Source organism: Mrakia frigida (assembly GCF_051309035.1).
Source record: "Mrakia frigida strain ATCC 22029 unplaced genomic scaffold BDY24scaffold_1, whole genome shotgun sequence".
Classification (NCBI taxonomy): Eukaryota; Fungi; Basidiomycota; class Tremellomycetes; order Cystofilobasidiales; family Mrakiaceae; genus Mrakia; species Mrakia frigida.
Genome location: NW_027481280.1, coordinates 803,180 through 818,714, shown reverse-complemented (window position 1 = coordinate 818,714; position 15,535 = coordinate 803,180). Strand labels below are relative to the sequence as shown.

General features: G+C 54.8%; 5 protein-coding genes across 5 annotated transcripts; 4 read left to right on the top strand and 1 right to left on the bottom strand.

Moving 5' to 3' along the window:
* Positions 1-253: 253 nt before the first annotated feature.
* Positions 254-2,060, top strand: BDY24DRAFT_373932 (EF-hand protein). Its single transcript, XM_076638352.1, has 7 exons — positions 254-318; positions 411-417; positions 525-680; positions 1,032-1,097; positions 1,318-1,465; positions 1,583-1,604; positions 1,694-2,060. The coding sequence occupies exons 1-7, from the start codon at positions 316-318 to the stop codon at positions 1,721-1,723; spliced, it is 432 nt and encodes a 143-aa protein (XP_076501226.1). The 5' UTR covers positions 254-315; the 3' UTR covers positions 1,724-2,060.
* Positions 2,061-2,341: 281 nt separating this feature from the next.
* KRE33 (ribosome biosynthesis protein KRE33) lies at positions 2,342-6,897 on the bottom strand. The gene is made up of 13 exons (XM_076638351.1): positions 6,652-6,897; positions 6,262-6,353; positions 6,061-6,174; positions 5,799-5,979; positions 5,452-5,727; positions 4,993-5,319; positions 4,148-4,918; positions 3,984-4,058; positions 3,781-3,906; positions 3,404-3,686; positions 3,210-3,326; positions 2,893-3,119; positions 2,342-2,803 (listed from the first exon to the last, which is right to left on the bottom strand). The coding sequence occupies exons 1-13, from the start codon at positions 6,757-6,759 to the stop codon at positions 2,492-2,494; spliced, it is 3,009 nt and encodes a 1,002-aa protein (XP_076501225.1). The 5' UTR covers positions 6,760-6,897; the 3' UTR covers positions 2,342-2,491.
* Positions 6,898-6,962: 65 nt separating this feature from the next.
* Positions 6,963-10,186, top strand: DMC1 (recombinase DMC1). Its single transcript, XM_076638350.1, has 20 exons — positions 6,963-7,076; positions 7,175-7,212; positions 7,306-7,312; positions 7,403-7,501; positions 7,696-7,728; positions 7,844-7,864; positions 7,982-8,068; positions 8,169-8,235; positions 8,311-8,332; positions 8,400-8,443; positions 8,528-8,542; positions 8,666-8,691; positions 8,778-8,786; positions 8,869-9,096; positions 9,171-9,232; positions 9,309-9,348; positions 9,429-9,437; positions 9,540-9,626; positions 9,779-9,788; positions 9,900-10,186. The coding sequence occupies exons 1-20, from the start codon at positions 7,056-7,058 to the stop codon at positions 10,049-10,051; spliced, it is 1,077 nt and encodes a 358-aa protein (XP_076501224.1). The 5' UTR covers positions 6,963-7,055; the 3' UTR covers positions 10,052-10,186.
* A 517-nt stretch (positions 10,187-10,703) lies between these two features.
* On the top strand, positions 10,704-11,640 carry RIB4 (lumazine synthase RIB4; the record flags this gene model as incomplete). Its single annotated transcript, XM_076637197.1, has 3 exons — positions 10,704-10,915; positions 11,081-11,453; positions 11,566-11,640. The coding sequence occupies 3 exons, from the start codon at positions 10,704-10,706 to the stop codon at positions 11,638-11,640; spliced, it is 660 nt and encodes a 219-aa protein (XP_076501223.1).
* A 469-nt stretch (positions 11,641-12,109) lies between these two features.
* On the top strand, positions 12,110-15,424 carry CAC2 (Cac2p; the record flags this gene model as incomplete). The annotated part of the gene is made up of 9 exons (XM_076642658.1): positions 12,110-12,352; positions 12,502-12,670; positions 12,743-12,769; positions 12,845-12,992; positions 13,072-13,142; positions 13,348-13,444; positions 13,528-14,823; positions 14,919-14,976; positions 15,053-15,424. 9 exons carry the CDS (start codon positions 12,110-12,112, stop codon positions 15,422-15,424), a joined length of 2,481 nt encoding a protein of 826 aa, XP_076501222.1.
* Between the last annotated feature and the right edge of the window lie 111 nt (positions 15,425-15,535).

Genomic DNA, 15,535 nt, shown 5'->3' with positions numbered 1-15,535 from the left:
GCTCTTGGATCTGCGAGGTCGAGGGAGAAAGAAAGGAGAACCAGCGAGCGGGGGAGACGACGCGACGCCCGACGCATTCGATCTCCCTCCTGTCCTCGTACCTATTCTCGCGCTCATTTTGACCACCTGAGAACAGTACTGCTTTCCACAGATTCAATGCGTAGGAACTTGAACGCCTGCGAGGTGGAAGAAATTAAAAACTGGCCAAAAGAAAAGAAAACAACCCTGGCTGCTCCCTCCTTTCGCGAGTTGACCTTGAACCAAACCCTCCTCCTTCACCTCCTCCCTCTTCTTCCTTCTTCTTCATCTCTTAATATGGTGAGTCTGTCTTCCCCTGTGCTCTCGCCGTTCTCTATCAACATACACTGACTTTCTCTTCTCTTCCTCCCTTCTTGAACCGCTTTCTAAAGGCTCCCAGTTCGTTCTCCTCTCTCTCCTTCCTTCCTTCCTTCATCCTTCTCACCCTCCCTCGCTCCTTCCCCGAGAGCTTCTTCGCTGACGTTCCCTCTCCCTCTCCCTCTCAGCTCAAGATTCTACGAAGGAGGCTTTCTCTCTGTTCGACAAGAAGGGACGAGGATCGATCGGACAGGATCAGCTCGGAGATCTCTTACGAGCGTTGGGCCAGAACCCTACTCAAGCAGAGGTCAACTCGCTGAGATCTGGTTTGGGAGGAGGAGAAGGTTAGTCTGAGTTGCTAAGGGATTTGGTAGAATCGGTGGAGGGAGAGTGAAAGGTGGGTCGAAGGGGGAGGCAAGGGAGGAAGGAGAAAGGGGCGAGAAAGGGGAACGAGAGCGAGAAGCTCGACGCTCGCTCGTGCTGGTCCTGGAGCTGAGCTATCAGTATGCTGGAGATGTATGCGAAGGATATCCGCTGTGTGTTCCTCGAGAAAACGAGGGAATTGGGCACTCGGACGAGCGGAGGATCTTGAGCTCGACCTCCTTCGAGCTCACCTCGAACACTCCCCTTCCTTCTCAATTCCGTCCTTCTCCTCGATCCCAAGCTGACTCGCTTCTTTGATTACGTTCCCACAGTCGACTACAACACCTTCGTCTCTATTCTCAACCGTCCAGGAGGATTCGAGCCCGCTGGAACTCTTCGTGAGTCCGAACGACCCCTCTCTTCCCTCCTCTCCTTCCTCTCCCTTGCCTCCTGTTCCTTCGAAGCTGACTCGACGCCCTTGCCCTTATTATTCTCTCCCCCTCAATACCACATCATTCCTGTCCTCACCTTCTTCCTAAACATGTCCTCTCTCCTCTCCAACTCTAAACCACTCAACCACCTTCGCCTTCGCATCGTGCTCCCTCCCTCCCTCCTCAGCCGAATTCACCAAAGCCTTCAAGGTCTTTGACAAGGAGGACTCTGGATTCATCGCCGTCGGTGAGATCAAGTACATCCTCACCCAGCTCGGTGAGCGGATGGAGGACGGAGAGGTCGAGGAGCTGCTCAAGATGGCCAACGTCACTGCGTGAGTTCGAGTCGAGTCGACGGGAGCTCGTTTGCGTTTGCCTCTACGCGTCTGAGAGTGAGAGCTGACTTGGCTCTCTCGTTATGGTCGCCTTCGCTGCATGATTTGGTACCGCAGTGATGGACAGGTCAACTACGAGGTTTGTTTCCCCTTCTACTCTCCAACTTTGCCCGCTGAGAGCTCGTGTTGACTTTCCTCGTTCCCTTCCCTCCTTGCTCCCTCGAACAGCAATTCATCAAGACCGTTCTCGCCGCCTAATTGCATCCCGACCTCGTCCGGATCTCTCTCTCACTTGCTTTTTATTCCTCGCTGCTGCATCCTGTCGGTCCCATCGTCTTCGTTTCGCTTCACGACCTCTTGCTGACTTGTTTGGTTTCTCCTCACCTAGCCGCACCCCCTTCGGCTCTTCGTTATATCCCTCTCTTTTATTTGGCCAGTCCCTCGGACGGTTCGCTTCTTTCGTTTCTTCATCTTGCTTACCTTTTTTTGACGACGAGACGAGACGATGACCCTCAGATCTCAAGCCCGTCCTGCCCTCCCTTTTCTTCTTCTTGCTCTCTCGGTCGGAAGGAGGCGAACCAAAACTAAAAAGAACCCATAAGAGAGAAAGAGAGCTGAAAGAACAAACACAAAGATAATCAACGATGCAAAGACTCCGAGATCTTCTCTACTTCTTCCCGCCCTTGTGCTTCTTCCCTCCGTCGTCCTTCTTCCCCTTCTTCTTCCTCTCCCCTCCGCTCTCCTCCGCCTTCCTCTTCTTCTCCGGCACCACCACCGTCGCAGGTCCCTTCACGCTCACCACCGACGAAAGGTTCCTTCCTCCTCCTCCGTCCTTCGAGAGAGCCGCGACCTGAGCTTGAGCGGACGACCAGTCGGCCTCGGTGTCGTTGATGGCGAACCTACGAGAGCGAGAGGGAGGAGAGAGGAGGAAGGGAAGAAGAGGAGGGACTTGAGTTGATTAGATTAGAGCGAAGACGCACATAACTCGAAACCGAACGAAGGGACGGAAGGAGGGGAAGGGTGAACTCACTCTGTCAGATCCATCGAGTCAATCATCTCCCTCTGCATCTCCCTCATCTTCTTGGTGACCTCATCCCCAGCCTCGGCAAGATCCTCCTCGACGGTCTTCTCCATAGGCTTCCAATCGCTCGTTCCAGTCTCTCCTTCCTCGGCTCCGTCCTTGTTGACGTTCTTTCGGAGGATGTCCTGAGGAGCTCGTTCGGCGGGGAGGGAAGCAGAAACGGCTGCTCGTTCGATGGTCTGGAGGGAGGACGAGAGTTTTCGGACGGTTTTGATGAAGAGGGCAAGAGCTTGGTTGACGGCGAGAGGGAGCTCGGTCTGTGGGAAACGAACAGGAAGGGGAGGGAAGGTGAGTTGGAGGACGCGTCGAAAACGACAGATGGAGAAAAGAAGGGACGAGAACGCACAGAGACTTCCTCGATGGACTTCCTCTGGAGACCCAACGCGAGAAGAATGGAGCTCTGGACGGGGGAGAGGTTGATGTCCGAAGGGAGACGCTGGTCGAAGAAGAGGGTGGCGATGATGGGGAGGAGATCGAGAACAACGTGGTAGTCGAGGGTGTTGTTGGCGTAGGATTCGAGACGCTTGAGATCGAAGGGAGTGAGGAGGGTGGTGAGCTCCTCGATGGTGAGGACTGGAGAGAAGAAGAAGGAAGGAAAGGAGGGGGATCAGCAACGAAAGGAACGAAACGGAGGGGAGATGACACGGAAACAAGAAGACTCACCTCGAGAGACGTCTCGCTTAGCTCCAGCGCTGGCAGCATCGATGATGCTCAGCGATGTCGAAGCGTTGAACTCCCTGAACTTGTAGGAAAGGAGCTGGAGGAATCGCTTCCTGAAGTCTGTTGAACCGAAGGACGAAAAGAGAACGAGTCAGCTCCAGACCTTCTTCGAACGCGTCTACGAGAACTGAACTCACCCAAGGCGAAAGCAGTCAACCAGTTCTCCGACTCAGCAACGTTGGTTCCCAGCGACTTCAACATGACACACGAGTGCTCTCCGGTGATCTCCTGAGTAGTCTGTCGAAGATAGAGCGGCACGTATCCAGCTCGTTTCCAGAATCGAAGAAGTTGAGGAGTGAGACCGTACGAGACTCCCAGGTAGTCGAGGGGTTCCGGACGACGTTCCGAAAGACGTTGGAGGAGAGGAGGCATTCGTTGAGGGTCTCGGATGCCGATGGGCTCGGTGAGGAGGTCGGCGTCCTGAGGGAAAGGGGGAGGAGGGAGGGAGAAGAGGAAGGTCAGAGGTGGTTTCGAAGGTGCTTTGAGGAGCTGAGACAGGGAGAGAAGAACGAACCTTGCTGGGGCGAGAGAAGCGGTCGGACTCGGCGTTGGGATCAATCTCGGGAAGGTCGTCGAGGTTCGAGAGCTCTCCGCTGTAGAACGACGAGAGAGCCTGAAGAGCTCTAGCTCCGTAACCCATCTGTCGAAGGAAAAGGAAGGGAGAAGTCAGGACTTGGTTTCCGAGAGCACCAGAAAGGAGGAGAGAAGAAAACATACGCCGGAATAGTCAGGGTGGGTGGCGATTCGAACGACTCGAGCTCCCGAGAGCATGGCGAAGTCGTCGTCTTGGAACTAAAGATCGAGACCGAACGGGAGACGAAGGATGTCAGGATCGACGGTTGAGACTTCGTGATACGAGAAACAAAGGAGGAAAGACGAACCTGCTGAGCGATCAAGTAAGGAATCATGTCCCCTCCGGATCTCAAACCCTGAGCCAAACTCTTCAGGATGATCTCCTTCGAGATGTTTCCCTCGAGAGCGACCTGAATAACGACCAGAGGATCCGGAAGGGTGTTCTCGTCGTCCTTTATGGGGGGAAGAAGGACGAAGAGGTGATGGGCTGGCGCGTCCGACATGAGTTGAAGATCGTTGGGAGTGTTCTTGTAGTGGGAAGCGACGTAGAGAGCCATCATCCTCTGGAGGAAGAGTTCCGAGGCCGGGTGGAAGGAGAAGAGGGTGTCCCTGTCGACGTAGAAGAGCTCGCAGTCGGGAGGGTGAGGGCAACCTTGGACGTTCTTCGAGACGACGGACGCGTCGAGGCAGAGAACGGTGTTGAGCCATTTCTCGACCTTGTCTCCGGCGGCGTAACGAATAGGTTCCTCGAGCTTGATCTCTCGAAGGGTCCTGCTGAGTCCTGCTGCTGGCTTGACGGTCGCTGGAGGCTGTTTCGAGGAGGAGGAGGAGGGTCGAAGGTCGTCGGAAGGGTTGGGGTCTTTGGGGAGGGTGGAGGCTCGAGTGGATTCACGGAGCTGCTGGATGAGTTTGATGGAGAGAGATCGACCGGTTCCTTCGTATCCGTTGATGGTGGAGGCCATGAAGACGAGGTAAGGTCCGATGAGGGATCGAACGAGAGGGAGAGGGATGGCGGCGGCTTCGTCGATGATAACCAACTCGGCTTGTCCGAGAACGTGAGCATCCTCGGGTTGGATGTACTGAGGAGGAGAAGAAGGAGAGTCAGAAGGGACTCCTGGAGCTGGAAGGTGAGAGAAGGAGAGGGAGAGCTCACCTGGATCGTCTGTCGGTGACCTCGGAAAACGTTGACTCGGACGATGGCCTTGTTGAAGTCAGGGTTCGTGCTCTGAACGATGTCGTAGTCGAGATGCTCCTCGTATCCGAGAGCGTCCATTCCCTTGAAGATGAACTCGAAGAGGGTCTTCAAGTTCTCCGGCGAAGGCGAGGTAACGAAGATGTTCGAGTAGCCGTGAGCGAGAGCGGCGGCGATGGAGAGACCAAGAGCAGCAGACTTTCCTCGTCCTCGAGAAGCGGTGAGGGTAACGGTGGAGGAGAGGGTCTTCTCGGCGATAGCCTCGACGAAGGTGAGAATGGCTTTGGCCTGGAGAAGGAGGAGAAGGAAAGGAAGACGCGTCAGTTCGAAAGTCGGTCAACCTCGTCCTCGATCCTCCGTTCCCTTCCCTCAAACTCCCACAGCACACAATCGCCTCGAGTGGGATTAAGTGAAGCTCACCTGATCCAGAGTCTTCGCCAACTTGACCAACTCTCCAACGGGCTTCGTATCCTCCAAGCTCTCCTTCAGTCCCTTGAGCTCCTTTCCTCCCTCGATGGCCTTCGCCTTTCCGGGTGCGACGGGGACGATGTCCTTGCCGGTCGAGATGGGGAGAACGTTCAACTCGTCGTCAAGAATGAGGCAGTCGTCGCACGATCCGAGGGAGAGGATGAATCGCTCGTTGAATCGAGGAACGACCGACGCGTGAGAGTCGGTTCGGTATCGAGCGTGGACGTCCTGAGAAGAAGAAAGATCGGACTGATCAGCATCGAGCTGGAAAAGAAGAGAGCTGGAAGGAATGAACAAACCATGGTCATGGTGTAGAGCTGCTGAAGCGAGCTCATGGTTCGGAGAAGCAAGACGACGATTCCTCCTCCTTCGACGGTCTCGACGGTCCTGGCGAGAAGGTTGGGAGTGAGAGCCTCGAAGTCCTGGAGAACAAGCATTCCGAAGGTCTGACCGAGAATCTTGGTAGAGTCCTTGTAGTACCTGTGAGCGACAAAAGAGAGAAGGTCGGCATTGACTGACGGTCAAGAGGAGGAGGGAAGTGAGGCTGAAGAGCAGACGAACGTGTATCGAATGTCGGTAACGGCGACGAAGAGCTCGAAGGGAGACTGCTCGTTGGCCTCTCGGATACCTCGCTTGACATCTCGCTTGATCTTGGCCTCTCGCTTCTTTCGATGACTGGTTGACGGGAAAAGAGGAAAGGAGGCAGGTCAGCTTTGTCGAGAGCTCAAATGTTGAACGAAGGACGAGGAGACGAGAACGAACCTGGTGAATCCGAGATCCTTCTTGTAGCACCAAAGAACAGAAGGTCGAGCGGTGACCCTGGTTTGAGAGAGGAGGAAATGAAGATTGACGACCTGGAGGAGGAGAGAAAGGGAGGAGGAAGAAGAGAGGTCAGCTCGAGAAAGAAGGACGGACGTTCCGAAGCTGCTTCTTTCGCCACAACTTCCTGAGAGGTCTCTGCTTCTGGAAGACAGCAGAGTCGAGCTATAGCACACCTCTACAGGCTGTAAATTGCCTCCGAGCTCGCCGTGAGGTCGGCGAGGGCCAGTCGAAAAAGTCGAGCTCGCCTCTCTTCCTCCTCGCCTCCCTGTCCAGCTCCCTCCTCTACGAGCTCTAGCTCTCCCAGAGTTCCAAGACGGTAACTGTACTAACCTGATCTCTTCCCCTATCTCCTACGAGTACGAAGAACGACCTGTGGTTGCTGGCTACACCGTTTCCGATGAGAGCAGGAATTCGAGAGTCGAGCTGCTTTCGAACCATTCGACCGGAGAGAGAGAGAGGAGGAGGGTGGGAGGAGGGCGGAAGTTTTTCCTGGCGACGACTACCTCGAAGAGAGAAGAAGAGGAGGGCGGAGGGAGAAGAAGGGAAGAAAGAGAGGAAGGAAGGAGGAGGAGGGTGTTGGAGGGGAAGGAAGGAGAGGGGAGGGACGAAACGAGCTCGAGAAACTGCCACCTCGAGGACTCCACCGATTTACCTCTCGACGTCCACAATCTCCTTCCTCCCTCCCTTCCCAACCCACAACCTCACTCGCACACTTCTTCTCTCGCATCTACACCATGTCCGACAACGAAGAAGATGTGAGTTTTTGTCCTCTTTGGTAGGAAAAGAAGCGAGAGAAACGGGCTCATCTCCTCCTCCTCTCGCCACCTCTCCTCGTTCTCCCCTCTCTTCTCAGGATGCTCCTCTCTACTTCGCTCACATCGACGATATGATGTAAGCTTTCTCTTCTTCTTCTTTGTTCCGCCGAATCGAAGGTAGAGGAGCGAAAACTGACCTCGTTTGGTTTGGTGGCGACACTCACCCCAGGGCTCACGTTCGTCCTCTCTCCTCTCTCTGTCTTCCTCATCGCCCATCCATCCACTCAAACCTCACATATCATCCCTTCTTTCGTTCGCGTTCACAGGGAATTGGTGCTGTCGACATAGCCAAGCTCAAAGCTTTCGGACTCACGACGGTCCAGAGCGTCGCCATGACTTCTCGACGAAACATGCTCAAGATCAAGGTGAGTTCGAGTGGCCTGAAGTTGACTGAGAGGGAGAGGACTTCAACGATGGGGGGTTTGAGGGAGACGGAGATCGTCGGCGGTGCGAGCTTCTTTCTTCTCCTTCTCTCCCCGTCGCGTCGTTGAATGCGCCTCCGCTCTCGAGCACATTACTGAGCCTCCTTCTCTCTCCTCTTTGTTTCTTTCCCTTCCAGGGTCTGTCGGAAGCTAAGATCGAAAAGTTGAAGGTTTGTTCCTTTCATCTCGGCCTGTTTCTTTCCTTCTCGAGCGAAAAACTGACCATCGTCGTTTCCTCTTCCCTCCCTGCTTCTTTCGCGTCCTCCTCTTTCTTCCTCTTTCCAGGAAACCGCCGCCAAGCTTCTCGTTCGTGTCTACTTTCACTCTTCTTTTCTTCGATGCCGTTCTTCTTGTTTCTCTCTTTCGCTGACATCGCGTCTCGTCTCGCTCTCTCGTCCCCCTTTCTCGTCTCTGTCCCTTCAGCCGTCGACGATCATCACTGCGACCGAGGTTGCCATCAGAAGAGAATCCGTGATCATGATCTCCACTGGCTCCAAGGCCGTCGATGCTGTCCGTATCTTCCTCCTGCTCTCTCTTTTCTTTGTTCCCAACCCTCTCGACCTCTTCAATTGACTTGCCTTCTTCTTCCCTCTTCCTTCACTGGAAACAGCTTCTCGGAGGCGGAATCTCGACTCAGTCCGTCACCGAAGTCTATGGAGAGTTCCGAACTGGAAAGAGCAAGTCCATAGTTCGAGATAAGACGCGACGAGTTTTTTGGCGACTGACCGATCGTCTTCATCCTTTTCCCTCAGCCCAACTCTGCCACACCCTCTGGTTTGTACTTCAAATATACCGTCCCTTCGTTGAACAGCAACTGAGCTGGTTCCTTCTGTTCGAACAGCGTCATGGCTCAGCTTCCTGTCGAGATGGGAGGAGGAGGAGGAAGTGAGTCGACTTCCGTTTACGCTTCGACTTCGAGGTTCGTTGCTGACAACCTTGCCTCTTCTGTTCAATTCTCGCCATGCATAGAGGCTGCGTATCTCGGTGCGTCATTCCTGCTCGGTGACTGGGGAGGCGGGGCTCTTCTAATTCAACCCCAAAGGAGCGAGACGCGTTCCTTCGACGAAAGCTAACCGACCCTCTTTTCCGTCTCTCTCCCCTATCTAGACACTGAAGGAACCTTCAGATCAGATGTAAGAAATATGTCTCTGTCTTGACCTAGCTACGCAGTCGGAGCTTGACCTGTTCTCTTTCTCTTCGTGGTTTCTTCATTTCGCAGCGAATCAAAGTGCGTCCCTTTCTCTTTCCGATCTTCTTCCGAGCTCTAATTTACTAACCCTCCCCTCTTACTACTTCTCTCTCTATCACAGTCCATCGCCGAACGAGCTGGAGTCGACGGAAGAACCGCTTGCGACAGTTCGTGCTCGACTCTATCTCCCTTTTCACCTCCCTCTCCTCCGCTGACTTCCCTATTTTTCAACTTCCTCCCCTTCTTAGACATCACCTACGCGCGAGCTTATAACTCAGAGCAACAGCTTGAGTTGGTAAATGAGCTTGCCGTGCGATTCGCTGAAGAGGGGCAGTTCAAGATTCTGATCGTCCGTCCTCCTTTGCTTTCCTTTCGTGCTTCTCGTCGTCGCCGAGAGCTGATTTTCTCTCCTTCCTTTCGCAGATCGACTCGGTCATCAATCTCTTCCGACAAGACTACAGTGGTCGAGGAGAGTTGAGTGAGAGGTGAGAGCCGTTGGGGTTCGAGTCGCGTCTGAGTCGTTCAAAAACTGACCTCTCGTTCTCTTCTGTCGAACTTCAGACAGCAGAAGTTGAACCAGATGCTCAGTCGACTTGCCAAGGTAAGTATAAATTTCGTTGCTCCACTCGTCGTTGCAGTCGAACTGACTCTCGCTCTTCTTTCCTCTCGTTTACATCTCAGCTCGCCGAGGTTCGCACGCGTCGCCTCCTCCTCGTTCCTCCACCCTCTCGCCACTCCCCTCGTCCTTACTGACCTCTGATATTCCTCCTCTTCCTTCCTCGCTTCAAATAGGAGTTCAACATCGCCGTTCTCATGACGAATCAAGTCCAGTCGGATCCCGGAGCTCAACTCATGTTCGCCGCTGCCTCGTCGGCCAAGGTGCGTTCATCTCGCACTCGTCTCGTCTCCATCTTCTCCTCCTTTCTTCGCTTCCATAAACCGAGCGGGGATCTTCGAGCTCGAATCAGCGCTGGCTCGAATTATCCGTTTCGAGAGCTGACCTCTTCTTCGTGCCCTCTCTTCCTTCGCAGCCCGTCGGAGGTAAGCTCTCTCTCTCTCCCTGCTTCCCTCCTGATACAGAACCCGAATCATCTCTAACACCACATCCTCCTTCTTCCCTCCTCTTCGCAACCCTCTTCCTCTTCCCGACAGGTCACGTCCTCGCCCACGCTTCCTCGACTCGACTCCACCTCCGAAAAGGTCGAGCGGACGAGCGAATCTGCAAGATCGTCGATTCGCCTGATGTTGCCGAGGGAGAGGCTAGTTACAAGCTGGGAGTTGGAGGATGGGAGGATTGCTCGTGAACGGGGAGAGGGAGGAGACGCGTCGAGGAGGAGAGAGAGGAGATCTCGTTTTTGCTTGGTTCGATGTTGGTTTTGGTAGTTGGTTTCGCTGAAGTTGTGTGGGCTGGTTGATTGTATCTCATGTCTCTGAACGAACTCGAGATTTTTTTCTAGGGGAAGGAAATCAAAAACGAAGATCGAGCGACGCGAAAGGAGGAGAGAAGAGAGAAGGAAAGGCAAAGGAAGAAGAGCCCGGATCCAAGAAGCGAGGGCTGTATCGTTCGTCGAGTCGAGGAAAGTCTTCGAGATGGTTCGAAACTCCTTCTATGGCGTAAGGTAGGCGGATCGCTCTCAAGGAGAGTTCGAAACGAGGGAGGTCAAGTCGTGATTCCTGTTTGGTTTTTCTTTCTTCCTCGCTCCCTCCACCGAAAAAACTCACGGACTTCTGCTTTGTCAGACTCCCTCTCTTCCCACCAAATCATCCGCTTACATTATCCAATCTCCCTACAAATCTCGTCACCGAAGCCCTCTCTTTCTCGCACAGTCATCTCGAATCGAAGCTGACCCTGGCTGACCGACTCTTCCCTTCCTCTTCCACTCTCTCCTCCCAACCCTCACCCTCACCCAACCCTTTCCCTTCCCTCAACTCTACCCTTTTCAATCCTCTAGACAAATGGTCGCCACCGAAACCACGCTCCCCACCGCCTACGTCGCCCAAGGTGCGGGTCTGCGAGTGTGCATCCTTCGAGCTCGATGGAACGACGAGATCATCCAAGCGCTCGTCAAGGGAGCTCGATCCAAGCTCACCGCTGCTGGAGTCAGGGAGGAGGATATCGTAGAGGAGACCGTACCGGGGTCGTTCGAGTTGCCGTTTGCTGCCAAGTCGTGAGTTGGAGTCTCTACGAGAGAAAGAGGAGGGCAATTGAGTGCGATGTAGAAGCTGACCACTTTTCCCTTCTTCTCGTTCTCGTTCTCGTTCTCCTCCTTCTCCTTCTTCTTCTTACCGCCCTCTTTCGTTCTTTCTGTCTTCGCCTTCGTTATCGTCTCCAGCATCATCACCGGCTCCAACACCCTCTCCCCAACCTCCCTCCTCGGTTCCCTCCTCCCTTCGTCCGCAACCGACCTTCTCACCTCCTCCAACTCTTCCACCTCCCTCTCCACCCTTCCCAACCAAACCAACCCAGCCATCTCCACCCCTACTCGCCCTTACGACGTTCTCATCGCCATCGGAGTCCTCATCAAAGGATCCACGATGCACTTCGAGTACATTTCGGAGAGCGTCTCGCACGGGTTGATGAACGTTCAGGTCGAGACCGGCACGCCCGTCGTGTTTGGAGTTCTCACCTGCTTGACGGACGAGCAGGCGCTCCAGAGGGCAGGTATCAGTACGGAGAATGTAGACAAGAACCATAACCATGGAGATGTGAGTGTGGTGTCTCGTTTCAAGTGCGGGAAGGGAGGAGGGAGATGGGAAGGAGAAAGGAGGGTGAGCTCGAGCTGACTCGCGTTTGTTTGTTTTTCGTTGTTGTTTGTAGGACTGGGGATCCGCTGCTGTTGAATTGGCGTACAAGACTTCTCAGTGGAAGTCTGGGAAGGTTGTTGGAGCTTAGAAGAGGCGCTGGGATAGAGTAGAATCGAAGGGAAACGAACGATCTCATGAAGGTCGGAGCATGTCGGCTTTGGAGGAGGGAGAGATGCTGGTCGAGGCTGGTTTGGAGAGTCTGGAAGGGTCGTACGGGTGTCGTCAAGTCGTAGGAGGAGCCTTGGAAGCGGAGTAGGTGGACTGAGGGCAGAGGCGAACGAGAAGGAGAAGGAAAGGAGCATAACGCGACGGCGCGCTCTCTTCCTTCCTTCTCAACCTCGTTTCTCCTTCTATAATGAGATCGCAATCGAGTAGAGATGTCCTCCGAAACCACTCCACGGTTCGATCAACCCGATTTTGATTGAAAAATATTCAACTTCCGATCCAAGGTCACGCAAACTCTCCTCTCCTTCTTCCCGAACCTCACTTCGCAGCTCTCCTCCCATCCAACGGCCACCTCCAATCCCTCCTCCTTCTCTCTCTCCTCTTCTGCTAGTATGCGAACCAAAACTCTCGAGATCCGCTGGCACGACACCTCTCCTATCTTCTCCTCTGACTTCCAACCTCTCGCTCCTCACGCTCTCAAGAAGCTGCTCAACCTGCCTTCCACCTTCTCGTCCTCGTCGTCTTCAACTTCTTCAAACTCGGCGGGAGGAGGCAAGGAGAAGGAGAAGGAACACGTCGTAGCGGGAGGAAGAAGCTACAGACTTGCTACTGGTGGAGCGGATAACCATGTTCGAGTGAGTTTTGAAGCGTTTGTAGGAGCGGAGAAGGAGGAGGGAGGAGAGGATGGGAGGGTGTTTGGACGAGGAGCTGATCATCTTCCCTCCTTCGTCCTTCCTACATCTCGTTTCTCTCCTCGCTCGCTCGCTTTATTCATCGTCCTCAGCTCTGGTTGATCCATCCCAACATCCCCGAATCCTCTTCTTCCTCCTCCTCGACCACCAACTCGTCGTTGAACCTTCCTCCCGTGACTCCTCCTCCTCCCAGGGCAGAGTTCCTCGCCACCCTCAAGAGGCACACAGCGTCCGTCAATGTAGTTCGATGGAGTCCAAAAGGTACGAACCCACCTCTTCTTAGCTCTCTGAACTCCAAGCTGATCCAAACTCTCGTCCGCTCTCGTTTCGCAGAGGAACTCCTCGCGTCCGCCGGAGATGGTGAGCTTCACCTCTGCTCCCTTCCCTCTTCCTCCTCCCCTTCCTGACGCGCCGTTTTCTTCGTTTCCTTCGCAGACGGATTCGTTCTTCTCTGGGTCCCTAAACCTACCTCGTCCGACGGAGCGTCCTCCACGTCCATGTCTGCTTCCTCGTCGGCGTTTGGAGACTCGGCGGGAGGGGAGGAAGGGCAGAAGGAGTTCTGGAGAGTCAAGATGATGGTTCGGTAAGTTTCCCCTTCTTCTGGAGATTCAGACATGCCGGAAGCTCATTCCTTACGTTGTTGGACGGGTGGTGGGATCCAGACCTACGACGAACGAGATCTACGATCTGGCGTGGAGCCCTGATGGAGCTCACTTCATCGTTGGGTCGACGGGTGAGCCTTTGTTTCTCTTCCTCTTCTCTTCTTCATTGAAGAGCTCATCACATCTTTCTTCTTCCTTGGATTGAACAGACAACACTGCCAAGATCTACGACGCTGCTTCAGGTTGGTCGAACTCTCTGGCTCGTTTCCAAACTCGTCGAGGGAAACATCGAGCTAACGAACGACCCTTCCCTTTCACGCGCCTTCCCTGCTTCAGGAACCTGCATCAAAGCCATCGCCGACCACTCTCACTACGTTCAGGGAGTTGCATGGGATCCTCTGAACGAGTTCATCGCCACTCAGAGCAGTGATCGGTTCGTTCTTTGTCCATCTTCGTCCCCTTATTTCACGTCGACCACTTCCTGACCTTCTTCCTCTTTCCTTCCTCGTTCAACAGAGCCGTCCACATCCACCGAATCCACCAGAACAAGGGAGAGCTCGAGTTTCATCCTCACAACCGAGCTCAGAAGATGGAGATCCACCACTCTCGAACTCCCTCCTTCTCGTCCTCAACTTCGTCGTCGACCGTCGCAGCGGCGACTCGACCCGTCTTCCCTCGTCGAGGATCAACGGCAGCATCGGAAACGGACTCGGTCATCACCTCAGCAGCTTCGGAACATGGAGAGGACAACCACTCGCTTCTCGGAGCCTCGTCGTCGAAGGAAGGAGGAGGAGGAGCTCCTCTCACGCCAACCGCGTCGCTTCCTGGAACTCCCTCCCTCGCCAGTCTCTCGTCGTCGATGAAGCCTCCCTCGAGGAGGTCCTCCTTCTCCAGCTCCGTCGCAGCCTCTCCTCCTCCACCCAACTTCTCGGCCTTCCCAGCTTCCGCGATCAGCAATTCAGGAGCAGGATCCTCACGATACGGTCGATCTCCCTCCCCTCTCCCAGCCATCCGACCCAACTCCTCTTCCATCCCCGTCCACCCATCCTCCTCCCACCCTCGATCCACCAGCACTAAACTCTACGGAGACGAGTCCTACACCCACTACTTCCGTCGCCTCACCTTCTCTCCCGACGGAGCCCTCCTCCTCACTCCCGCTGGACAGATCGAGGACGGACACCTTTCGTTCTCGTCGACGTCGGACGAGTCGGGGAAACCCAAACGAACTGGATCGAACGAAACTGGAGGAGGAGCTTCTAAACCCACGGTCTACATCTACTCGAGAGCCAACCTCCACGGATCTCCCGTCGCTCATCTCCCAGGACAGAAGACGGCCAGTGTAGCCGTCAAGTTCAGTCCCATCTTCTACGAGCTCAGGAACGTCGGAACTCCCGTCGAACCCGTCAAGACCATCGTCGTCGATGAGAAGAGCGAAGGAGAGACCAAGGTCTGGTTGGGATCGTCGTCGTCGTCGTCCTCGACTCCCGTCGCCAGCACGAGCGCCAGCGTCGTCCCTACTCCTCCCACCTCCAGCTCCACTTCACCAAGGAAACCCTCCACCTTCTCAGCACCTCAACCTACCCATCTCGCGCCTTCCTTCCTCGGATCTCCCTCCGTCGTTCCTTCCTCCTCGACGTCCCCAGGTCCAGGGTCCCTCTCGCCAGCTCCTTCTCAGTCGGTGTTCGCCCTTCCGTACAGGATGTTCTTTGCTGTTGCGACTCAGGATGCCGTTCTGCTCTACGATACTCAGCAGACGGGGCCGATTGCGATCTTCGTGGGATTGCATTACGCTGGGTTCACGGATCTGGCTTGGTTCGTTCTCTCTCTTTCTCCCTTTCTTCTCTCCTCTTCGAATTTAACAGATCAACTGATCGTCGGTTTCTCTTCTTTACTTTGGACTCCGCCAGGTCTCCCGACGGACAAACCCTTATCCTCTCCTCCATCGACGGGTACTGCTCCGTCGTCGTTCGTTCCTTCGTCCCTCCCTCCCGTTCCCTCTCCTTCCCACTAACTCTTTTCTTATATCGTTCTTCTCTCACAGGTATTCGACCCTTCCGAACTGGGAACCCTCCACCCAACCCAACAGCACCAAAAACAACTCCAAGCCATCGCTCACAACCTCTCGGCTCCTCATCCGCTCTCCCTCCCTCCCTCCCCTGCCCTCACCCACGCCGCACCGGCCTTCGCTCCCGCGTCGGTCTCGGCGATCGATGCGTTGGACGCGTCGATGAGCTCTAGTTCGAGCTCGTCTTCGGTGGCGACGGGAGCGGTCGTAGGGGAGAAGAGGGTCGCTTCGACGTCGACGAGTGGAGGAGAAGGGGAGGGGTCGACACCGGCTGAGGTGGTTGCGGAGGGAGCTGCTGCTGTGGGTGGGGCGAAGAAGAAGAGGAGGATCGAGTTGCAGCATATGTGAGTCTGCGTTTAGCCCGTTCCGTTTGGAGAGCCTCGCCCGTGGCTGACTTCCCCTTTTCCTTCGTTGGTTTCTTTCGTTCTCTTCAGCGGTGCTCTTGATTGATCGATTGAG